This window comes from Scyliorhinus torazame, chromosome 14, assembly GCF_047496885.1.
Source record: "Scyliorhinus torazame isolate Kashiwa2021f chromosome 14, sScyTor2.1, whole genome shotgun sequence".
Taxonomy (NCBI): domain Eukaryota; kingdom Metazoa; phylum Chordata; class Chondrichthyes; order Carcharhiniformes; family Scyliorhinidae; genus Scyliorhinus; species Scyliorhinus torazame.
The window spans coordinates 128296231-128322722 of record NC_092720.1 but is presented as its reverse complement, the minus strand read 5'-3'; the positions used below and the strand labels follow the sequence as shown (position 1 = coordinate 128322722).

Below are 26492 nucleotides of genomic sequence, written 5' to 3'. Positions count from 1 at the left end.
CTGGCGGCAGCTGAACTCCAGGACCTGGATGATAAGGAAAAAATTGAATTTCTCCTCATCGTCGCCGGTGCAAGGGCAAGAGCAATGTTCAGAAGGTTCAGGTTCTTCAGGAGGCAGCAAAGGCACGATTACCAGGCAGTCATGGGCAAATTCGCCAAGTACTGTGAAGAATACGCAATCCAATGGGGACTTAAAGGTAAGAAAAGCTGCAGTACTCACCTCGTGGCTGGGATCCCGGAGCCCGAAATCCCGGGCCTGAGAAAAGGCTGGGTCGAGGTCGGCGGCCATCTTGCTAAAGGTATAACGCTAGCACAGTTGCGCGAGAAGTGCGCAGAACCGGAAGTTTCGTTTGCGCATGCGCAATATGGTGCGCATGCGCAGTTAAGAAAACGGCCATCGGTAAAGGAACAGCGATATGAGCATGCGCAGTCGCTTCCTACGTGCTACATACCGAGCGTCAGGATGTCAGAGGCCCAAGACTGGATCAATTTAAAAAGGAAATGTCCCAAATCCAATTTAAAAGGGAAACGTCCCAAATCAAAAAAACAAAAATCTGTTAAAGCTGTAAAACAACCTTCCTTCACCTGGAATGACAGCACAGTGCCGCAAATTGACCCAGGAGATGAATTTAACCTCCGAAGAACCCTCCGACAAGCAGTTACCTACGCACAAGCCGATGATTCCGACCTTGAATACTTCGATGACGGTTTTTACAGTGTTTCCGGACCTCGCGAGCCCAATGATAGCTCCGTGGTCCTATATGACTATGACTCGGACGAACCTTTCGTGTTGCACATTGGCGGCCCCCACATTGAATCCGACGCAGATGCGGATTCATTTTTCGGATTTGAGGATCTTCAACCCAGCAGATATGACGTTCCAACTTATCAGTACCGGATGATGCTGCAGCCTGACATTAACAGACAGGGAGCGGTGCAAGCACACGGAGAGTGCCCTGCTGCCACACAGAGCGTGGTCCACGTCCCGCTCAACGTTCCCGACTCTATGAAAGAAGGAACGCAAGACTCCAGAGTGCAGTCCTTGCAGGAACAAGACCATGAGGGTCTAGCAACCTCTCCTGACCAACCAGCGGCAGACGATGCAAGTCTGCCATGCTCCCGTGAACAGCAAGAAGGCTATAACAGCCTACCATGCTCCACTACACAGCAGCATGACCATGACGGTCTCTCATGCTACAATAAAGGGCACAGCGCTGAAGACTGTTCAAGCCCAACTGAAGACAAGCCAAAGGAATCGCCTCGTCCAAGCCCGAAGAAAAAAGGTTTATGCGCTGACCTTCAGGATCATTGTAGCCGAACAGAGATTAATAATGCAGCACGGCCACAGAAGGATGCTGAGGATTTGCTAACGAAATTAATTGAATGTTTAACTTGCAAGGAGCAGACTGAGAATTGCCAGTGTTTTAGTACGGATCGAAAAAATGGACAAGACATTGATCCTCAGGTAATGGAAATAACACAACCTGAATCATATCTACAGCAGGGACAAATGTCTCCCTTCAACACAATGCCGCAAAATCCCAACTTCGGAGACCAGCAGTTCGTCAGTAATGACTCTTCAAACCTGGAGGGGAACATTAATTGCATTGAACCTATACACACTCCACTGATTATTGAGCAGAACATTGGAGCAAGAATCCTGAGGACACCGACATCGAGTAGCCAGATAACGAATTTAAAACCCACAGCAGTTTCAAGTGAACCAAGTGTGCTTTCCACTAATGGTGAAGATGCAGATAAGGTCGACCCGATTATCCATTGTACCACACTAACCCCAGTGATTAAGCAGTTATGTATGGGGAGTATAATGTGGGCAATTGAGAACAGTAAAAGAGAGACTGTGACCATGCCAGTCCCAGCAAAATCAGACCCAGAGACCATGAAGGCATGTACATTAAACAAAGTTACATATGAGGTACCTGAGAAGAAAAGTGAAACGGAATGTTCTTTGGAAAATGGTACAATGTCGATAGAAACAGTGGATCCTATATTCGAGACCATACATATGGGAGAATTTGGGGGTAATAAACAAGGTTCTGCAATGTCTGGGGGAAGATTTAAAGTTCCAAAGAAGAAAAGCCCAAATGAAGGACAATGGCAAGACAATGACAGTCCACCGACATGGTGTGCACCACCAGATGAAAACTCTGACAATTTACCCAACCCTAGTGAACAGCAAGCTGCTAATGACGATCTATCCACGGGATGTGAGACGAGTGACGACAGCATCCCACTTCCCATGCAAAAGGTGCAAGGTGACAGACCTCGCCTAGTGCGTACCGAGGCACTCAACGATCACGGTGGGACCACTGACGACTGCGGTGGCGGCGCACCGCTTCCACCCTCGATGGCTCGAGCCTCTCCACTGGTTGGTGCATTCCTGCATGTTCCGACTCCAGAAGTGCAGCTTCAGGGAATCTCGGCTGCCTCCAGTGAACCTGTTGGGACTCCGGAAGGGGGGCATCGACGGAAGGCAGACCGGACTCCAGATGGGGAGCAGCCAAGCGCCGACTCTGATCTGCGCACGCCAGACCTTGCTCCGGACGGGCGGTGTCGCGGCCTCGGTGATGGCACGCTCAGGGTGACGGCAGATGCCACGGCGACAGGGAATGGATCGCGTGGCAGTCCCACTGGGTCGGCAGTGGCAACCAGCACCGGCGGTCCAAGATGGACACACCAATTCGCGCCATCGCCAGACGTTGATGCGAGCAACAATTCTCTCTCCAAGGCGACATGCTTCGACGTTTCTCTGCGGAGTCGCCCTTCCGGCACAGCAGAAGGCCGGAACCAGCGTACACGGTCTTGGCCAACTTCCACATCTGGCACAGTCATCGCCTTGCATGATATTAGTGATGGTGCTACTTCGATGGCAACGACCCATCGGCTACAAGATGCCGTCCACCACAAACATAAAAAGAAAACAGACTTCACCTTGTTCCTGGCATGCAGGGCGGATGGATTGGTGCGTAGGCGCAATCAGCGGGCTTTGTGCCGCCTTCCACGCTCGCAACTGCACCGTACGCACACGCCGGATCCTCCACTGGTTCCCAAGGATGACTTCGTGGAGATGCCACGGATCATGCCCCTTCCATCGCCACCAGAACCAAACCACAGCCAGGGCACCACTAACAAAGATGTTGAATGTTATATTTGCAAGAATGAAAAAAACCAAGCACTGCATGAAGTACAACAAATGGTAAAGTAGAGACTTCGGCAACAGCATCACCTCCAACAGTCCAAGGTGAACCAGTGTGACCCCAAATCTCCACAGCTGAACCGGCTTGAGGACCAGCCCATTCTTGAGGCGGTCACCCATTAGACTGTACTTATATCACTGTTAATACGTTCAAAAAAGTCAAACACTTCTGTATTATAACCTGTTGTTGTTTATTGTCCCAGATATCGTCTGACCGGACCAATGTTCAAGTTTTTTTTTCTCTCGCATCCAAGTTTTGTTATGGTACAACCTTGTTAGTGTGACGCACCCGACATCGCCCCATGTAAATAGTTACGTCATAAACACACGCTGTACACAACACAAACGCACACTCTTAGATGCACTCACGACACAATTATATTTATAACCACGTAGGCACTTGTCTTTGTAAAAAGGGGGGATGTCATGATATTCAAACACACACATCATGATAGACACACCAACAGACAAATCAGAACACACAACACCACAACCAATGACAGAAAGATATAAAAGCACAGACACGACCCCTGGTGGTCAGTAAGAGCTGCAGAGGAGAACCAGGACAGAGCTATTGCCAAAGACACTCAGGGAGACAGCACGTGCAGAGTATCCAGAACGAACTGTATTATAAGAGTTATAATAAAATAGAGTTGTACCACATACAACTGTGTTGGCTCATCTGTGCACCAGAGCACCCAACACCACAGCCCCCATTTGTTTTAGATGCTCCCAGCCTTTTTGATGGCCACTTGCAACCGACATTGTTAAAAACCGGCTGCAAAACGTTCGGGGAGAATGATGTGATTGGTTGCTTTCTGAACTTTGATGCTGATGAAGTGGAAGTCTCTTACTCCAAGAGTGGTCACGATCTGGATGTCGCATTTGAGATTGGGAAAGACAGTTTCTCTGACAGCCTTATTTCCGCATGTTCTGTGCCACAATTGTGCTGTGGAGCTTAACTTTGGACAGATGGAGACTCCATACTTTCCGACACCGGAAGTCTTCACCTTTATCCAACAGGTTCCATTGGAGGAGTGTGACAGAGAGTTGAAGTGAACAGTGGCTTTAATAAACTAGAACAGTGCCTGCCTGCGACTGCTCTGCACTGAGAGCCGCCTACAGGGCAGCTGCTCTATATACCTCCCCTCAAGGGGGCAGAGCCAGGGGCAGAGCCCACAAGGGCACCAACATGATACAAGCGGTGTAACACAATACCATGGTCCATAGGTGGAGCCCACAAGGGCAACAACATAGTACAATGTAATACAGTGGTGAATGGTTGCCATAATACGTTCACAACATTCACCCCCTGTTAAAAAATTGAAGTCCAGCGGGGGTGAAGGGCTCACAGGTTGAGTCTGTCTGGCGCCCTGATGGTGCGCTGCGATCGCCTGAGCACTGGCTTCGCAGCCGGCATGGGTGTCAGAACTCGTCGATGCGGGCATGGGTGTTGAACTCGTCGACGCGGGAATGGGTGGTGAACTCGTCGATGCGGGCACGGGTGTGGACTCCGGGAGCCTGTCTTCAGGAGCTTCATCCCTGTAGATCGGCGAGGGGGTATAGGAGGGGGTGTGGAGGCCATGCAGGGGCGGAGGTGCTGTTCGGTGTAGGTTGGGGGGGGGTAGGTTGGGGTGATGATAGGGGATCCTGCGGGTGCCAGGTCCCGGAAGGAGACCGTATCTTGTCGGCCGTCGGGTGCGCCACGTATGCATTCTGGGGGTTGGCGTGAAGGAGCTGGACCCTCTCGACCAGGGGGTCGGACTTATGGCTCCTTACCTGTTTCCGGAGTAGTGCGGGCCCCGGTGTCGTCAGCCAGGCTGGAAGCGAGACCCCGAAGGTGGATTTCCTGGGGAAAACAAATAGACGGTCATGAGGGGTCTCGTTCGTGGCTGTGCAAAGGAGTGACCTAATGGAGTGGAGCGTGTCGGGGAGGACCTCCTGCCAGTGGGAAACTGGGAGATTTCTAGACCGTAGGGCCAGGAGAACGGCCTTCCATACCGTCGCGTTCTCCCTCTCCACCTGTCCGTTTCCCCGGGGGTTGTAACTGGTAGTCCTGCTCAAGGTGATGTCCTTACCGAGCAGGTACTGATACAGTTTGTCACTCCTAAACGAGGAGCCCCGGTCACTGTGGATATAAGTGGGGAAACCGAACAAGATGAAGATACTATGTAGGGCCTTAATGACGGTGGCCGCGGTCATGTCGGGGCAAGGGATTGCAAAGGGGAAGCGGGAGTACTCGCAAACGACGTTGAGGAAATACGCGTTGCCTTTGGCGGAGGGGAGGGGCCCTTTGAAGTCGATACTGAGGCGCTCGAAGGGCCGGGATGCCTTCACCAGGTGGGCCTTATCCGGTCGATAGAAGTGCGGCTTACACTCTGCACAGATCTGGCAGTCCCTGGTCATGGCCCTGACCTCCTCGGTGGAGTAGGGCAGGTTGCGGGCCTTGATGTAGTGGAGAAGCCGGGTGACCCCCGGGTGGCAGAGGTCATCGTGGATGGCCCGGAGTCAGTCATCTTGCGCGCTGGCGCATGTGTCGCGGGACAGGGCATCTGGGGGCTCATTGAGCCTCCCAGGACGATACACTATATCGTAATTATAGGTGGAGAGTACGATCCTCCACCTCAAGATTTTATCGTTCTTGATCTTGCTCCGCTGTGTATTGTTGAACATGAAGGCTACCGACCGTTGGTCGGTGACGAGGGTAAACCTCCTACCAGCGAGGTAGTGCCTCCAGTGCCATACAGCTTCCACAATGGCTTGAGCTTCTTTTTCGACTGAGGAGTGTCGATTCTCGGAGGCGTTGAGGGTACGGGAGAAAAATGCTATGGGCCTGCCTGCCTGGTTAAGGGTGGCGGTGAGGGCGACCTCTGACGCGTCGCTCTCCACCTGCAAGGGGATGGACTCGTCCACCGCACGCATCGCGGCTTTGGCAATATCTGCCTTGATGCAGCTGAAGGTCTGGCGGGCCTCAGCCACCAGTGGGAAGATGGTAGCTTTGATCAGTGGGCGGGCTTTGCCCGCATAGTTGGGGACACACTGGGCGTAATAGGAAAAAAACCCGAGGCATCTTTTCAGGGCCTTGGGGCAGTGGGGAAGGGGGAGTTGCAGGAGGGGGCGCATGCGGTCAGGGTCGGGCCATAGGACTCCGTTTTCCACGACATAGCCGAGGATGGCTAGTCTGGTTGTGCGGAAAACGCATTTCTCCTTGTTATAAGTGAGGTTGAGGGCTTGGGTGGTTTGGAGAAACTTCGGAAGGTTGGCGTGGATTTCCTGCTGATCGTGGCTGCAGATGGTGACGTTGTCCAGGTACGGAAATGTGGCCAGCAGCCCGTACTAGACCACCATTCGGTCCATCGTTCTTTGGAAGACCGAGACCCTATTGGTGACGCCGAAGGGGACCCAGAGGAAGTGGAAGAGGCGGCCGTCTGCCTCAAACGCCGTGTAGTGGTGGTCCTCCGGGCAGATTGGGAGCTGGTGGTATGCAGACTTCAGATCTACCGTGGAGAACACCCGGTAGTGTGCAATCTGATTCACTATGTCCGCTATCCGGGGGAGGGGGTACGCATCGAGGTGCGTGTACCGGTTTATGGTTTGGCTCTAATCTACAACCATCCGGTTCTTTTCCCCGGTCCTGACGACCATCATCTGGGCTCTCCAGGGGCTGTTGCTGGCCTCGATGATCCCTTCCCGCAAGAGTCGCTGGACCTCGGACCTGATAAAAGTCCTGTCCTGGATACTGTGCCGCCTGCTCCTGGTGGCAACGGGTTTACAGTCGGCGGTGAGATTCGCGAATAGCGGGGAGGGTCGACCTTCAGGGTCGCGAGGCTACAAACGGCGAGGGGGGTCGGGGCCCGCCGAGCTTTAGGGTCAGGCTCCTGAGGTTGCACTGAAAGTCCAATCCCAACAGAAGAGGAGTGCAGAGATCGGGGAGTGTATATAGTTTAAAGTTTGCATATTTGACGCCCTGTATCGCGAGGTTCACGGCACAGTACCCCCGGATCTGCACTGAGTGCGATCCGGAAGCGAGGGAGATTGTTTGAAATGCAGGGGAGATTTGGAGAGAATAGCACCTTACCGTGTCTGGGTGTACAAAGCTCTCCGTGCTCCCGGAGTCAAACAGGCAGGGCGTTTCATGCCCATTGACCCTGACGGTCATCATGGAGTTCCTGAGGTGCTTTGGGTGGGACTGGTCGAGGATGACCGCGCCGAGTTGCGGGTAGCCGGCGTGGTCAGAGGTGGTGGGGTGGTCCCAAGATGGCTGCCCCCGTCGGTCGCACGTGTCGGGCGGTGACGAAGATATCGGACAAGATGGCGGTCCCCATGAGTCGCGCATGGCGGGCCGCGTGGGAGACGGCGGCCAAGATGGCGGCCCCCGTGAGTCCCACGTGTTGTGTAGAATTGAAGATGGCTGCCCCCACGGACAACACGAGGCGGGTGACGCGTCCGAAGGGGGCGGAGCCGGCAGGCACGCAGCCACGCCGCGGGGTCCGCGGGCCTGTGAATCTGAGAGTCGGGCCTGTGATTTGGAGGACTTGGACCTGGCCAGGCAAGCTTTGGCTTTGCCGCAGTCGCTACAGTTCACGTTCCGAGCCGGGCAACACTGCCTGAGGTGCTGGTTCTGGCCGCAAAAGTAGCAGGGCAGCCCCCGGGTCGGGCGGGCAGCCGCGCGGCACAGGCCTGGGGTACTCTCTGGTCGGGCGTCCATGAGGGGGTTGCGTGGTTGGAGGGGAAAGCGTTGAGGCTCTGAAACGCTACTTCTAGGGAGGTGGCTAGTTTTACCGTCTCTTCTCGAGCAGGTGCTGTCTGATGTAGTTGGACCGGATTCCAGCCACATAGGCGTCCCGGATGGCGAGTTCCATGTGTTGCGAGGCCGTGACGGCCTTGTAGTTGCAGCTTTGCGCGAGGACTTTCAGGTCGCGCAGGTGTGGTAGTACCAGGCATTGCGGTACCTTAGAGGCTGATAACCATTGGTTAAATCCAGGAGTTTACCATTGGCTGTTGATATGTAGCTCCGCCCTGACAGGCGGAGTATAAGAACCGGTGCCGTCCCAGCCGCCTTCACTTTCTGTACCGAAGCTGCTGGGGAACAAGTTCTAGTCGATTAAAGCCTTCAGTTATGAAATCACTTAGTCTTGAGTGTAATTGATCGTGCATCAATAGGTACTCCTCCAGCGGCGAGTGGTGAGGAGATCCCGCGCCAACACTTTGTTCACCGACATCACGTATTGCTGCTTCAGGATCGCGAGCACGTCTGTGTATGTGGGCGCTTCCTCGAGTTGTACGGAGATTCGATGGCTCACCCGGGCGTGGAGGAGGCTCAGCTTCTGTTCGTCGGTGACGGAGGGCGAGGAGGAGGCGGTGAGGTAGGCCTCAAAACATCGGAGCCAGTGCGAAAAAATCCCTTTTGGCTTCCGCGGCCTGTGGGACGAGTTCCAGTCGGTCAGGTTTGAGGGCTGCTTCCATCGCGATGATGTAGTTGATTAAATTGATGTGACCATCAATTCACACGAGACGGCGAGTTGAAGTGAACAGTGGCTTTAATTAACTAGAACTGTGCCTGCCTGTGACTGCTCTGCACTGAGAGCCGCCTACAGGGCAGCTGCTCGATATACCTCCCCTCAAGGGGGTGGAGCCAGGGGCGGAGCCCACAAGGGCACCAACATGATACAAGCGGTGTTCTACAATACCACGGTCCATAGGTGGAATCCACAAGGGCAACAACATAGTACAATGCAATACAGTGGTGAATGGTTGCCATAATACGTTCACCACATGAGGGCCAAAGGGACCCAAAACCATTTCCTCCATTTTGTCAGCAGCAAACAAGGTAAGAGAAAATGGTGGGTCACAAAGGTCGGCCGGCGTGGGTCACAAAGGTCGGCCGGGTTGGGTCCCGAAGGTTGGCCGGTTGGTAAAAATGGGTCCCCGGAAAAGAAGTTTGAAAAACACTGCTCTACGTCACGAACCAGCTGTCCAGCCAACTGAGCTAAACCGACCCCCTCAATGATTTAGACTTATAAAGACATGATTAGGAAGTTTGTGAATGATACATACATTGATTGTCTGGGTGAGAGTGAAGGAGAAAGCTGAAAACTGCAACAAGATGAATGGCCATGTGGCCAGTGGGCTGATGAATGGTAGATGGAATATAATTTGGATAAATGTGAGATGATGCATTTTGGTAGATCAAGTCAGGGCAGGACCTACTCAGTTAATGATAGGGAAAGTTACAGAACAAAGAGATCTAGGAGTACAGGTCTGTAGCTCCTGAAGGTGGAGTCGCAGGTGGACAGGGTAGTGAAGAAGGCATTCAGCATGCTAGGTTTTATTGGTCAGAATATTGAATACAGGAGTTGGGAAGTCTTGTTAAAGTTGTACAAGACATTAGTCAGACCACACATGGAATACTGTGTTCAGCTCTAGCCACCCTATTATAGGAAGGATATTGTGAAACTGGAAAGAGTGCAGAAGAGATTTACGAGGATGCTACCAGGACTTGATGGTCTGAGTTATAAGGAGAGGCTGGATTGGCTGGGGCTTTTTTCCCTGGTGCGCAGGAGGCTTAGGGGCGATCTTGTAGAGGTCTATAAAATAATGAGGAGCATCGATAAGGTGGATAGTTGACATCCTTTCCTAAAAGTAGAGGAGTCTAGAACTAGAGGGCATAGGTTTAAGGTGAGAGGGGGGAGATACAAAAGAGACCAGAGGGGAAATTTCTTCACACAGAGGGTGGTGAGCATCTGGAACGAGCTGCCAGAGGCAGTGATAGAGGAGGGTACAATTTGGTCCTTTAAAAAGCAGTTGGACAGGATGGATATAGAGGGAGATGGGCCAAATGCAGACAAGAGGGACTAGCTTTGTGATAGAAACCGAGCGGCCTGGGCCAATGGGCCTGATTTCACACTGTAAACATCTATGATAGAAAAGGGACAAATGGAATTCAATCCAGTGAAGTGTGAAATAATGCATTTGTGGAGGGAAAACAAGGCAAAGGAATAGACAATAAGTGGTCAGATTTTGAGAAATTGTGGAGGAACAGAGTTCATGGCCACAGATCCCTGAAGGTGGCTGGATAGGTAGTTAAGGTGATTAAGAAAGCACACAGGATACTTACATTTATTAGCTGAAACAAGAAGATCAGGGGTTGTGCTGGAATTGTATAAAACTGTGCATTCGCTCTATGACCGTAGCACAGTGGCAGCAGTGTGTACCATCTGTAAGATCCACCACAGCAACTTGCCATGCTCCCTTCGATGGCACCTTCAAAATTCACTAATTCTACATATAGACGAACAGGGGCAGTTGACGCATGAAACCTTCTGGGCATTCCTCTCCAGGCCACACACCATCCTTGCTTGAAAATACATTGCCATTCCCTCAGTGTCGCTGGGTCAAAATCCTGGAACTCCCTCCCTAACAGCACTGTGGGTGTACCTACACTGTAATACAGAAAGTACAGCTGCCAATTTACACCCAAAGAGATCCTCCAACCACAACATGCAAAATGACCAGATCATCTTTCATTTAGTGTTTGTTGAAGGATAAACGGTGGTGAACTCATCTGCTGCACTTTGAAGTATTTACCGTGGGATCTCTTTGTCCGCCTGAAAGGGTATACGGAGCCTCAGCTGAAAGCAGCAGCTTTAACAGGGCCTCCGCGGCACAGTGGTTAGCACTGCTACCAGGGACCCGGGTTCAATTCCAGCCTCGGATCACTGTCTGTGTGGTTTGCAGTTTCTCCCCGTGTCTGCGTGGGTTTTCTCTGGGTGCGCCGGTTTCCTCCCACAGTCCAAAAATGTGGAGGTTAGGTGGATTGCCCATGATCAATGCATGAAGTTATGGGGATAGGCTGTGGAGTGGGCCTACTTGGGACACTCTTTTGGAGGGTCGGTGCAGCCTCAATGGGCTGAATGGCCTCCTTCTGCACCGTAGGGCTTTATATAAAGCTCCCCACTGGAGTGCCCGCCTAGATCTTAACTCTCGAATGGGGCACAACCCCACACCAGCTTGTATGAGGTGAGGACACTGCCCCCACAGCCACAGACTCTGCTGGCGCCCACCAGCTCGCTCAGCAGCCGATTCTTCGGGCTGGGAAAGGAGAGACGTGAATCAGCAGCAGCGACACTATTGCGAAGCTGGCCAAACATGTGGGAATGTGTACGACCCACATAACCGCTTTCAACCTTAAACCTGGGCTGCACCTGCTGTGCCTGGGAGACATCAAAAGCCTTCGACATCAGCGGAACAGGAAGATGTGAAGAATTCCGGATTGATATGGAAGTACTGGGGGAAAAAGACCGTGAGAGAAAGAAACAAAGCCTCATATTGACTTTCTGCTGGGGGAGTCTGGCGTGGTCAGGCTCCGGTTAGAGGGCAGCGCATGTGGTGTGTGAGACTAATTGAGCGCTTTCCAACTCCAGTGCTCAGGAAATGGATCCTCGAGTTATACAAATAGGAAAGAAAAAGGTATGAGATGTCTAAAGGGTATTAAGACGGAATGTGGTGTGAAAGTCTTTGAGCTTACGTTTGTGTCTTTTAACTGTGAGGCAGGGGGAGGATATTATCCTGTGTAATGTGCACCAGCAGATTGTAGAAAGGAAAGAGAAGTCACCGACCAGGCAAAGGTTCACGTCTAGTCACAAAGATTCATGAAGACAACCCCTGTTATAAAGAGCAGGAAAAGCTGTTTGAAAACCATGAACAGGGTGGCCACCAGTCACGAGGGGGAACTCGACTGTATGTTCAGCTTGACCTTGTGTCATACATCAGCTGGATTCCTCGCCTCATTGCCAATGTTTTGCAACTTATTGGATCCCGATATCCATTTCCTGATGGAACATATCGCAAACATGGCACTTCGGGACACTCATTCAAAGGCCTATGCCTTTTTTTTGTTATAAATTTAGAGTATCCAATTATTGTTTTCCAATTAAGGGGCAATTTAGCACGGCCAATCCACCTACCCTGCACATCTTTGGGTTGTGGGGATGGAACCCACGCAAACACGGGGAGAATGTGCAAACTGCACACGGACAGTGACCCAGAGCCGGGATCGAGCTTGGGACCTTGGCACCCTGAGGCAGCAGTGCTAGCCACTGCGTCACCGTGCTGCTCCAAAGGCTTACTCCTGATTAAATCCTTGTGAAACTTGTTGAGTTGTGACGGCCGCCTTGGAGTGGTGGTCATATCGTCATTACGGCAAAGAAGGAGGCCATTTGGCCCATCAAGTCCATGCCAGCCCCCTGCAGAGTCACTCCCACTCCCCTGCTCTTTCCCAGGAGGTTTATTCCCCCATCCAATCTCCTTTTGAAATCATTCTGCTTCCATCAACTTTGTGGGCAGCCAGGTCCGACTCATTATCCCTCACTGTAATAAAGGTTTTTCCTCAAATTCCCCCGGCATCTCTAACTCAAAGCTTTAAATCAGTGCGGCCCCCGCTAGTCCCTGTTCCACCAGCTAATTCCACCAGCTTTATCTACCTTCTCTAAACCTGGATTAATTTTGTACGCCTCCATCTTCTTGAACAATAATTTACAGGACAGGCATTGACTTAGACATAGACCAAGGCAGGCCAGCAGCACGGTTCAATTCCCTTACCAGCCTCCCCGAACAGGCGCCGGAATGCGGCGACTAGGGGCTTTTCACAGTAACTTCATTGAAGCCTACTTGTGACAATAAGCGATTTTCATTTGGGGCTGGTTTAGCACACTGGGCTAAATCGCTGGCTTTGAAAGCAGACCAAGGCAGGCCAGCAGCACGGTTCAATTCCCGTATCAGCCTTCCCGAACAGGTGCCGGAATGTGGCGACTAGGGGCTTTTCACAGTAACTTCATTTGAAGCCTACTTGTGACAATAAGCAATTTTCATTTCATTTCACTTACAAAGAGTTTTGAAAGCTGTAGCTGACTGGTCACTCTCACTCTGACAGCATCGGAGCTGGACTGTTACCTCAATTGGAGCTCAATCTGGGTGGCTTCTGCTCTCTGGCTCTTACTATGTCACGACTCCATTCAAACCTCTGGCCGGATGGGTATCCAATGGGTCCTAGTGCTAGATGAGGACTTTGAAGGTTCCCATAGCCGAATAGCCGATCCAATGATTTCCAGGAGGTGTCGCGCTGGCGTGCCGCTTCAGATCTACCTCAGAAACAGATGGACAACCCACCGTAGCGGACAGTCACCTCACCAACACCGAGGGGTGTTCGATCTCTGCTGTAGCTCGGGGGCAGCGCGATTGATTCCCCCTGGTATCTGCAGGCCGTGAAGCTGGGGAAATCGTCCCCTGCAGGCGTCGATGATCTGGGGGGTGGGGGGAGGAAATGCGAGGGGGGAGTGGTGGCGAGGATGGGGTGGGATGGAAGTTCCTCCGAGACAGCTAATGTTGGGCTGCGCGATGTTAGATAGGAGACTAACAAACCTGCAGCTGTGGGCCCAGCCAGCCGGGGCAATCTCGATACAGACAGACAAACCCTTCACACAGTTCAACTGACAGCCTGCCGAAGAGAAAAAGACCCAACACGAGCAAGACAGAGCATTCTCTGAGAACGCTCTGCCCCACCAGGACGCTTTAGTGGAATGGAAGTCGTCAGTAGGTAAAACAAACGGCCGGTCGGAAATAAAAGCACAAAGTGCGCAGCTGCGAGATGGCTCACTCTGTCTTCACATCTGCAACAGCCTCTTCAACCCCAGAACAGGAGCCTGTTTCTCTGTGTGAGCCTGGCACTTCTCTATCTCAGCTTGAGCACAGGCAGCAGCTTTGAGTTTCAATTCAGAGGCTTGTGCTGAAAATCATGGGCCCGACGTTCCAGTGTAGTACCGAGGGAGCCCTCCACCGTCAGAGCTGCCGACTTTTGGATGCGATCTTAAACCGAGGCCCCGCCCAACCAGCCACCCTCTCAGGTGGGTGTGAAAGATCTCATGGCAGTATTTCGCAAAAGAGCGGGGTGGGGGGGGGGGGGTTTCCCCAGCGTCCTGGCCAATATTTATCCCTCAATCGCCATCACTAAAATAAATTATCACATTGCTGTTGGGGGGAGCTTGCAGTTTGCAAATTGGCTGCCGAGTTTCCAACATTACAATAGTGACTTCAGTGGCTGTAAAGCACTTTGGGTTGTGTTTTTCAAAAGGCGCTATATAAATGCAAGTTCTTTTTTATTTGACACTGAGAATAATCATCACACGACATAAACCATAGAACCCCTACAGTGCAGAAGGAGGCCATTCGGCCCATCGGGTCTTCACCAACCCTCTGAAAGAGCAGTCTACCCAGGCCCCCCTCCCCCACCCTATCCCTGCAACCCTGTTACCCCAAGTAACCTGCACATCTTTGGGTACTAAGGGACAATTTAGCTTGACCAAGCCACCTAACCTGCATATCTTTGAACTGTGGGAGGAAAGATATTTGCCATTGAGGGAGTGCGACAAAGGCTCTCAGGACATACTCCAGTTTTGCCGGGGTTGTGGAGGAGAGATTGAGGAGACTGGGCCTTTATTCTCTGGAGTTCAGAAGAATGAGAGACGATATTATTCAAACATACAATATTCTTACAGGGCTCAACAGGAAGGAAACATGCTTCCCCTGGCTTGAGGGAGGGGGGTCTAGAACCATAAGACCATAAGACACAGGACCAGAATTAGGCCACTTGGCCCATCGAGTCTGCTCCACCATTCAATCATGGCTGATATTTTCTCATCCCCATTCTCCTGCCTTCTCCTCATAACCCCTGATCCCCTTATTGATCAAAAACCTATCTATCTCTGTCTTGAAGACACTCAGTGATTTGGCCTCCACAGCCTTCTGCAGCAAAGAGTTCCACAGATTCACCACCCTCTGGCTGAAGAAATTTCTCCTCACCTCTGTTTTAAAGGATCATCCCTTTAGTCTGAGATGGTGTCCTCTGGTTCTAGTTTTTACTCCAAGTGGAAACATCCTCTCCACGTCCACTCTATCCAGGCCTCGCAGTATCTTGTACGTTTCAATAAGATCCCCTCTCATCCTTCTAAACTCCAATTAGTACAGACCCAGAGTCCTCAACTGTTCCTCATACGACAAGCTCTTCATTCCAGGGATCATACTTGTGAACCTCCTCTGGACTCTTTCCAAGGCCAGCACATCCTTCCTTAGATACGCGACCCAAAACTGCTCACAATACTCCAAATGGGGTCTGACCAGAGCCTTATATAGCCTCAGAAGTACATTCCTGGTCTTGTAGTCTTTCCCCCTCGACATGAATGCTAACATTGCATTTGCATTCTTAACTGCTGACTGAACCTGCACGTTAACCTTAAGAGAATCGTGAACAAGGACTCCCAAGTCCGTTTGTGCTTCTAATTTCCTAAGCATCTTCCCATTTAGAAAATAGTCTATGCCTCCATTTCTCCCTCCAAAGTGCATAACCTCACACTTTTCCACATTGCATTCCATCTGCCACTTCTTTGCCCACCCTCCTAGCCTGTCCAAGTCCTTCTGCAGCCCGCCTGCTTCCTCAATACTACCTGCCCTTCTACAGATCTTTGTATCATCTGCAAATTTAACAACAATGCCTCCAGATTAATAATGTATATTGTGAAAAGTTGTGTTCCCAGCACCGACCACTGAGATACACCACTAGTCACAGGCTACCATCCTGAAAAAGACCCCTTTATCCCCACTCTCTGCCTTCTGCAAGTCAGCCAATTCCCTATCCATGCCAGGATCTTACACTTAACACCATGGGCTTTTAATTTATTTAATAGTCTTCAATGCGGCACCTTGTCAAAGGTCTTGTGGAAATCTAAATAAATCACGTCCACTGGTTCTCCTTTGTCTAACTTCCTTGTTACTTTCTCAAAGAACTGTAACAGATTTGTCAGACATGACCTCCCTTGACGAAGCCGTGCTGACTCAGTCATATTTTATCGTCCAGTTCCAAGTACTCCGCGATCTCATCTTTAATAATGGACTCTCAAATCTTACCAATGACCGAAGTCAGGCTAACCGGCCTATAATTTCCCACCTTTTGCCTCTTTCCCTTCTTAAACAGGGGTGTTACATTAGCCACTTTCCAGTCCTCTGGGACCCTTCCTTCCTCCAGTGATTCCTGAAAGAACATCACCAATGCCTCCACAATTTCCTCAGCTATCTCTTTTAGAACTGTGGGGTGTAGTCCATCCGGTCCACCTTCCACTTATCCACCTTCAGACCTTTCAGTTTCGCCAGAACTTGCTCCTTAGTAACGATCACTGCACTCACCTCTGCCCCCTGGTTCTCCTGGAGCTCTGGCATCCCACTGGTGTCTCCCACCGTGAAGACTGGTGCAAAGTAACTATTCAGTTCATCTGCCATTTCTTTGTTTCCTATTATTACTTCCCCAGCCACATTTTCCAGTGGTCCAATGTCTATTTTTGCCTCTCTTACCTTTAGGGAAAACAGTCTCAGAATAAGAGGAAGGAGGGCAGAATGATGGCGCAGTGGTTAGCATTGCTGCCTCAGAGGTCCCAGGTTCGATCCCGGCTCTGGCTCACTGTCCGTGTGGAGTTTGCACATTCTCCCCCCCGTGTTTGCGTGGATTTCGCCCCCACAACCCAAAGATGTGCAGGGTAAGTGGATTGGCCATGATAAATTGCCCCTTAATTAGAAAAAATGATTTGGGTACTCTAAATTTATAAAATAAAAAAAAAAGAATAAGAGGTACGTCAGAGAGGACTGAGATGAGGAGGAATGTCTTCACTCAGAGGATGGTGAATCTTTGGAATTCACTATCCAAAAGGGCTGCGGAGGGTCAGTCTTTGAATATGTTGAGGACTGAGATTGATAGACTTTTCAATATTAAGACATCAGGGGGTAACGGGGATGGTGCAAATGGTATTGAGGTCAGCCATTTTTTGAAGGGCAAAGTGGGCTCGAGGGCCTGAATGCTTATTGCTCCTATTTCCTATGTTTCTATAAACTTGAGGAACTACAGTATAGTTTTGTAAGCTAAATGTGCGTCAGTGTTGCAAATGCAAGGTCGGCTTCTCCACACTTGTGGAAAACAAAGAGGAACTGGCTGTACATGACGCTCAACACGAGACTGAAGTTCTCCACATGGAACCTGACATCACCTCATCAGTGCATCAGCAAAATCATCCTATCCTTTAATTCTGATAGGTTCTTCTTGCAGCAAGCAGAAGTGGGTAGAGTTAGAATCAGTCGGCGGCCCATGGAGTCTTTTGTCTCATAAGTGGTCTACGGAAAGGGGCAGCACGGTGGCACAGTGGTTAGCACTGCTGCCTCATGCTTCCGAGGTCGCAGGTTCGATCCCAGTCCCGGGTCACTGCCCTTGTCGAGTTTGCACATTCTCCCTGTGTCTGTGTGGATCTCACCCCACAACCCAAAGATGTGCAGGATAGGTGGATTGGCAACGCTAAACTGCCTCTTAATTGGAAAAAAAATGAATTGGGTACTCTAAAAAATCTTTTTAAAAAATAAGTGGTCTACGGACGAGAAAGTTTGAGAACAAGTGGATTAACACCGCCAGGTGGTTGTGTGTCAAGAAACAGGTACTTTCCTAAAGTTGGATAGTTTGTGAGGCACGATCAATTTGGCTGGAGACGAAGTTGAATTCAAACTGAGGCTTTATTAGTATCTGAAGTGTGGCCTCCTACAGCAGCTGACGAAATGGCTGCGAGCTGAAGGCCACGCATATTTATAACCCGGCTCCTGGGCGGAGCTAGCATGCAGGGGCCCAGGTGAACCTGTAGTGCAGGTTCTACCGTACAACCCTTAATATAGGAACACAGTGGTTTACCACAGTATGTACTGGCGTTTGAACTGGTTACAGTGAGCGCCAAGAGCCTGGAGTCCACACACGCTGCAAGGGTTTTCCTACCTGCATCCTCTGCCCTTCTTGTTGACCCGAGCAGTTCAGCACCACTGGGTTTGACTTTCAGTTCCTTGAAACAGTCTGGGTTTCAAATTCAAAAGCAATGGGCGGGATCTCGCCATATTTCTTTAAGTGTCAGGCTCAGAACCGCACAGACCTGCTTTCATTCCAGATATTGAGCCTCTCTGAAGAAAACAAATGATGAGTGAATGGGGTTCAGGCTGTCACTCTGTCAGGGCGGGGCCGTTAAGATTGGGTGCTGCCCCTTGTCATTTTTGCAAAGGATAAAAGCATTTGGGACAAAAGAACTAGCCAAGAGGTGAGTGACAGGGATCGAATCGCTGTAGATTGGATGGTCTGCAGATTAATCTCATCCAGTTGGGGGAAATTGTGTCCATTATAGGAGGAGAGGTTAATTCCAATACTTGCCGTAGACGAATCCATGTAAACTGGAGGAGAGAATCACAGTTACAGTGCAGAAGGAGGCCATTCGGCCCATTGTGCATGCACCAGTTTTCCAGACGAGCAACTCACCCAGTGTCGTTCGCCCACCTTCTCCCCCGTAACCCTGCACATTCTCCCTTTTCAGGTAACAATCAAATCCATTTTAAATGCCTCAATTGAACCTACATCCACCATACTCTCCAGCAATGCATTCCAAACCCTAACCACTCACTGCGTGACAACAGTTTTCCTCATATCACTTTTGCTTCTTTTACCGATTCCTCTATATCTGTAGCCTCTCATTCTCGTTCCTTTCATGAGTGCGAACAAGTATCCGGACCCTGCACGATTCTGAACATCTTTATCAAATCTCCTCTCAACCTCCTTTGCTCTGAGGGAAATAGTCCCAACTTCTCCAATCTACCTTCTTAACTGAAGCTCCTCCTCCCTGGAACAATTCTCCAGATTTTTTTTCTGCACCCTCTCCAATGCCTTTACGTTTTCCTAAAATTCGGGGTAAAAGAATAAAGGGACGAGTACGTATCAATCGCATCACATTTATTTCTACGGTATGGCTTACATTGATTTCAATAGATTAATGCCAGTAGATTTCAGGCAGGCGAGGTGAGAGTAACTATCCTCGACACTGAGGCAGTATTAGACTGAGTATGGCATCAAGGAGCACTAGCAAGAAGTCAATGGGAATCAGAGGGAAAATTCTCTGCTGGTTGGAGTCTTACCGAGCACAGGGAAGATGGTTGTGGTGGTTGGAGGCCAATCATCTCAGCTCAAGGACATCACTTTTTTAAATTTTTAAGTTTTCCAATTAGGAGGCAATTTAGCGTGGCCAATCCACCTACCCTGCACATCTTTGGGTTGTAGGAGTGAGACCCATGACACAGGGAGAATGTGCAAACTCCACACAGACAGTAACCCGGGGCCGGGATCAAACCCGGGTCCTCGGCGCCGTGAGGCAGCAGTGCTACTCAGTGTGCCAACATGCCGCCCAGATCCAGGACATAACTGCAGGAGTTCCTCAGGTTAGTGTCCTAGGCCCAGCCATCTTGAGCTGCTTCATCAATGACCTTCCTTCCATCATAAGGTCAGAAATTTGGATGTTCACTGATGTTTGCAGTGTTCAGCACCATTCGTGATTTCTCAGATAATGAAGCAGTCCATGTCCAAAGACAGCAAGACTTGAACAATATCCAGGTCCAGATAAAATTCAAAGCACACAGGTTCCTGGCAATGACCACCTCCAACAAGAGAGGATCTAACCATCGCCCTAATGGCATTACCATCGCTGAGTTCCCCACTATCAATATCCTGGGGGTTATCATTTACCAGAAACTGAACTGGACTAGTCCTATTAATACTGTGGCTACAAGAGCAGGTCAGAAGCTAGGAATCCTGCATGTGTAACTCACTTCTGTCTCCCAAAACCTGTCCATCATCTACAAGGCACAAGTCAGGAGTATAATGGATTACTCTCCACTCACCTGGATGAGGACAGGTCCAACAACCCTAGGGATCAAGAAACTTGACACTATCCAGGACGAAACAGCCCATTTGATTGGCACCCCTACTCCAAACATTCAGTCCCCCCACCACCGACGCACAGTAGCAGCCGTGTGTACCATCTACAAGATTCACTGCAGGAACTCATCAAGGCTTCTTGGACAGCACCTTCCAATCCCACGACCACTACCATCTAGAAGTCAAGGGTAGCAGATACCTGCAAGTTTTCCTCCAAGTCCATCACCACCCTGACTATATCGCTGTCCCTTCACTGTCGCTGGGGCAAAATCCTGGAACTCCCTCCCTAGCAGCACAGTGGAGGTACCTACACCATATGGACTGCAGCGGTTCAAGAGGCAGCTTACCATCACCTTCTCAAGGACAATTAGGGATGGGCAATAAATGGTGGCCTCACCAGCGACTCCCACATCCCTTAAATGAGTGAAAAAAATTGTTTCTTATGAACTGATGGTATAAGGATCCTTAACATTGTGAAGTTTATTGAGCTCGACAGGTTACATGTAGAATGATATTTGCCGATCTAATGCAGCCCAATCCTAACAGAATGGAACTGGATGAATGGATTGGAGAAATGGATCTCTAAAGATACAAAGCTGATTGATTGCTGTAGATTGGGGGGTTAGCCGATCCTTTCGTTTTGGAAATATTAAAGACAGATTTATCTCTGCAATATTGAATTGTGCCATGGAAGGTTGGCGATTTCTCTCCCTTTATAAAGATTTCTGTGGACTGAGGTTCCACGCAATCCATATAGATTGGAAGTAGATGGATTTCTGTCGACTCGGGTGTCACCCCAGCAGAGTAAGTGTTTGGAATGGCCCGGCAGATCGAGACAGGGTCAATCCAGATAGTTTGCAGGTAGATTGGTCTCCAAGCATTGGTATTATTATTCACAAATTGGGAGGGCAAATTTGGAAATGTAACCACACCCAGACTGACTGTGCATCATGGAGCCTGGACATTGGTATGGTAAATTAATTGCTGATATAAAGATGTAGGATGATTTTTTTTTTTCAAAAGAAACAGGATTTATTTTAAAAGCATGGCACATGACTTCATTCATGTCCCTTTAGATTTCATACAGGAAAAGTGGATGGGGCCCCAATCTGGAAAATGACCAGTGTCTGATCTTAAATTAAATCTCAGTACAAAGATCAGTAGCGTAAATTTATTTTAAAATGATATTTTCTTGTCTAAGGTATCGACGCTTGACCTCAATATGTGTTCCTTCATAAATCGTCTTTCCCTGAATATTAACCGATCTCTGCTTGTGCTCTGTGATGAGGAGGAAAGAGAGTTAACTCGAGATTATTGACTGTGTGCAGCTGGGTGTGGTGGAGTTTGTCTGTTTACATTTGGGAATGCAGCAGTGGGCGGGTCTCTACATGTATGATGCAGTTGGGAGATGCAGAGGATTGTTATGTTAAGAAAATACTGAGGGGAGCAAAACCTACAATAGCTTTTTTAAAGGGATATAGATAAATCTATGGATAAGGAAAGGAAATGGGGGCAGGGACAAGAGGATGGACCTATCTTTCAGTGAATTATCCAGAGGTGCAAACAGCCACAAAGTCTCCTTTATACCGAATAATTGGACAAATATATTTTGCAGTTTTACACCACTAACCATGCAGGCATGTGTGGGTGTGTATGCTGGTGTGTGTATGTGTGCGCACACTGGTGTGAGTCTGTTGGTGTGTGTATCCTGGTGTGTGTGTATTAATGTGCTGGTACGTGTGTGGTGGTGTGCATTTGTGTGCGCGCGCTGAGGGATTTGTGTGTGTGTTGGTTGTCATGATATTCAGGTGAACATCATGGTACAAACATACATACATACTGATGGACAGATCAATGGACCAATCAACACACACATAACACCACAGCCAATCACAGGCCAGAGCATACACACTAAAAAACAGGGAACACGACACTTCCCGGGCATTCCAGCAGGAGACAGCTCAGGGCACAGAGCTCACAGCAAGCCACTCAGACATCCCCCATGTGCTGAGTGCCACTCCAGGATAGTGTTAGGAATAGGTCCACAGATTCAAGGGTTATGATCGAACCTCAGTAACCAGTTTACCATTGTAAATATATGTTAGTAATAAAACTGAGTTGTACCATTCGCAACCGTGTTGGTTCGGCTGTGTAGCAGAGTACCCAACACACCATAGTACCAGGATTGGAACCCGGTAACTGTGGGACCTACCTCCGGATCCTCCGGAATCTGCCATCCTGCGCCATGGACACCGTCAGCACACCGCAGCTGCAACAAGTCGCTGGAAACCTCGGCGTCAATTGGAACCTGTTCAAATAGCGCTTCCAGCTCTTCGTGGAAACCAACGAAAAGGAGCGCGCTTCGGACACCAGAAAGATCGCCATCCTCCTCTCCACGGCAGGGCAACACGCCATCCATGTCTACAACTCCCTGGTGTTCGCGGAAGGCGAGGACAAGACCAAGTACAAGACGGTCCTTCTCAAACTCGACCAACACTTCAACGTCGAGGTCAACGAGAGTTTCGAGAGGTATCTCTTCCAGCAGCGCCTGCAGGGTAAGGATGAGCCCTTTCAATCCTTCCTTACACACCTCCGTATCCTCGGGCAGTACTGCGGTTACGACACCACCTCCGATTCAGTGATTCGGGGCCAGATTGTTTTTGGGGTCACCTCGGGCACCCTACGCCAGCAGCTCTTAAAAATTAAAGGCCTCACCCTAACCTCCGCAATCGAAGCCTGTGTCCTGCATGAAAACGCGACTAGCCGCTACTCCCAATTTCAAGCAGCCGAATCGGCGCGGCAGGGGTCCTACGAGGCCAAACGGGTCCAGGCGATTGAGTTCCTCCCGGTCCGCAGCCCGGACGAGGGCGGCCATTTCGCGCGCTTTCCGCGGCCTCCCGCGCTTGTACGCACCAAAAACGACGTCGACACAGAGGGACGTGATGCGCAGGCGCGCTCGACGTAAGACCGAACTGCGCATGCGCGGTGGCGCTACGAACGCCATGACGTCACGACCTGCGGCAACTGCAGAGCCGCACATTTAAAGCGGCAATGTCCGGCAAGAAACCGACAATGCCTCCGCTGTGGCAAGATGGGCCACTACGCTGCCTGCTGCCGAGCAGCTCAACCTGCCAATGTTCCCCAATTCCGACAACCTTGCAGGGACGTGCGGACCATTCAGCCTCCGTACTATGAGTCGTGCCCAGACGATATCCAGACCAGTGATGGGAACCGGATGTCTCCTGCCAGGACCCACCAGCCGTTGCAAGTGAACACTGTCAATCCGGGTGATGAATGGTGTGCCACCCTAACGGTCAACCCGAATTCGTCGCCCACCTACTAGACTGGATTTATGAGCCTGTTTGTACATTGAACTCATAATACCACTGTGTTAATATGTTTCTGTTCTTCCTTGTCGTTACAGGAGTTTGTTTTGTTGTTCAACATTTCCCCGTTCTTTGTTTATGGTACAACCTCGTTGCTAGGTCGCACCCGACATCGCCCCTTGTATATAGTTTAGCCCCATGTACATGCTGTAGACATTGCACACATACACACATTCAGCTGCACTCAGTACACATCTCTATTTATAACCACATAGGCACATGTTCTTGTAAAAAAGGGGGGATGTCATGATATTCAGGTAAACATCATGGTACAAACATACATACATACTGATGGACAAATCATCAGACCAATCAACACACACAACACCACAGGCAAGAGCATACACACTACAAAACAGGGAACACAACACTCCCCGGGCATTCCAACAGGAGACAGCTCAGGGCATAGAGCTCACAGCAAGCCACTCAGACATCCACCATGTGCTGAGTGCCACTCCAGGATAGTGTTAGGAATAGGTCCACAGATTCAAGGGTTAAGATCGAACCTCAGTCACCAGTTTACCACTGTAAATATATGTTAGTAATAAAACTGAGTTGTACCATTCGCAACCGTGTTGGTTCGTCTGTGTAGCAGAGTACACAACACATCATTGGTGTGTGTGTGTGTGCTGTTTGTGTGTGTTCTGGTGTGTGTGTGTGCTTGCTTGTGTGTGTGTGTTGGTGTGTGCATTTCTGCTGGTGTGTGCGTGTCTGCTGGTGTGTGCATGCCTGCTGGTGTGTGTGCGTTTGTGCTGGTGGATGTGTCTGTGTGCTGCTGCCTGTGGGTGCTGGAGTGTGTGTGTTTGTGGTGAATGATGTGTGTTGCTGGTAGGTGTGTTTATGCTGGTGTGTGTCTGCGCTGGTGTGTGTGTGCTGTGTGTGTGTGCAGGTGTGTGTGTGTGCTGCTGTGTGTGTGTGTGTGGGTGTGCTGGTGGATGTATGTATGTGCTGGTATGTGTGTGCTGGTGGGTGGGTGCTTTGGTGTGTGTGGTCTGCACCTGTCTATGTGTATCTGCATTGTTTGCATGTGTCTGTGCCGGTATATATTTGTGTATGTGCCTGTTTATTTGTGTTTGTGTGTGTCTGAACCTGTGTGCATGTGTTTGTGTGCGTGTACTGTAGCCATCTAAGATGGCCACCTGCAAAGGACCATGGGAATTATGGCCAACCCAGGACTCAGACAGATACAGAGCTTCTGTGTATTTGAAACGCAGGTAGCTAGACCTGATCGAAACCCCCGCTCGTTTGCATTTTAATGGCCCGTTTCCCAGGACAATAGAACTCCAATCAAGAAACCGGTACAGCCACAGACTGATCGGCGCCACTCCCTTTACTCAGAGAGCCCAACTGCCAAGGTCAATGACCGCTCAGGACCCGCCCAGCCACCAAGGCACCCACCCCTTTATTGACCGAAATTGAAGGCAGTGATCAGAGCCATGTCGAACTATTGGGTACAAGATCAAGGACAGCCCCGAAGAGCGCGAAATGCCAGAGGGATAAAAGGGGACACAGCCATGTGTTCTGCCTCTTTTGGATCCGGCCTGTGCCAGCCTCCTTTGAATCTGGCCTGTGCCAGCCAACTGTAGCAAGAACAGCCAGCCAAGTTCAAGACCAAGGATCGCTACCTGACGGATGAGCCCAGCAGAGACAGAGCCACTTCTTCCAACCAGCCACGTGAAATCAAGATAAAGACCTTATCCATTTGCACAGTGCCGGTCGCCCTGAAGTTAAGTATGGGGCTGGTTTGGCACACTGGGCTAAATCGCTGGCTTTGAAAGCAGACCAAGGCAGGCCAGCAGCACGATTCAATTCCCGTACCAGCCTCCCCGAACAGGCGCCGGAATGTGGTGACTAGGAGCTTTTCACAGTATCTTCATTTGAAGCCGACTTGTGACAATAAGCGATTTTCATTTCATTTCATTTCAAGTATAGGTTATTGTAGCTGATAGGTGTAGTTTAACTCGTAGTAGATATTGTGTTTGCATGTCGAAGTAATCCTAGTGTGTGTAAATAAACCATCTTTTGAACTAACTAACTGGTTGTGTGGTCATTTGACCGATATAAGGGAAAAGACTTGTGGTTCACTGAGATAAATAGAAACACCCGCAGTATTGGCGATGCTGTTGGGACATAACATCATATCATAAAGAACAACAGTATGTATGTGTGTGTGGGTATGCGTGCCTGTCTGTGTGTGTGCTGTGCGTGTGCTGTGTGTGTGTCTGTGTGGGTGTGTGCATTTACGCGTGTTTATGGAATGCATGCCTGTTTACATGCAAGTCAAGTACTACTATTGGGGATATTAATGGATAGAAATGTGCAGCCTTTGACATTCTATTCCTTTGAAGGTTAATTTGACAATCGGAAAGCTATACAAACTGATTAAACATTAATTCACTAATATAATAGTAATTTTCAGGCAAAGAGAAATATATGAATGTTTAAATTTAAATCATACGTATATATTTATAGAGAATAAGTGTGTCTGTTAACAGACGTGTATTAGTATCTAGTATGAAACACAGGAATACATGTTTTGTCTTTCGAGCAGTGCAACACCCTGATATATTCATTCACCCACAGGCATCTCTGCAGACCATGCCACAACCGAGAGAAAGCAAAGCGTCTTGGCCAGTATATCTGTCAGAAGTGTCACCTCATCATTGACGAACTGCCACTGATGTATAAAAGTGATGCTTATCATGCTGATCATTACAACTGTACCCACTGTGGGTGAGTTAGAATAACAACTCAATCATTATGTAAGAGTGTCTATTGACTGTGAAGTTTAGAGTACACACCAATTATTACTCCTCATGCATATTGGGATTCAAGAGCCAGACAGTGATCATCTCCCACAAGAGAGAATCTACTCATCTCCCCTTGACAGTCACTGACATTTCCATCGCTGAGTCCCCCACCATCAATGACCTGGGGTTATCGTTGACCAGAAACTGAACTGGACCAGCCATATAAATACTGTGGCTACAAGAGCAGGACGGAGGCTGGGATGTTTATCGCAAGTATCTCGCCTCCACACTCCCAAAGCCTGCCCACCTTCTCTC

The 26492-nt window shown here is 49.7% G+C and overlaps 1 protein-coding gene across 1 annotated transcript in view; it reads left to right on the top strand.

Moving 5' to 3' along the window:
- Nucleotides 1-26492, top strand: part of LOC140390033 (LIM and senescent cell antigen-like-containing domain protein 2) — a 217792-nt gene that overhangs the window by 159144 nt on the left and 32156 nt on the right. Inside the window, exon 5 of the mRNA XM_072474877.1 lies at nt 26011-26160. Within this exon, the coding sequence (XP_072330978.1) occupies nt 26011-26160 (150 nt within the window). The remainder of the gene's footprint in view (nt 1-26010; nt 26161-26492) is intronic.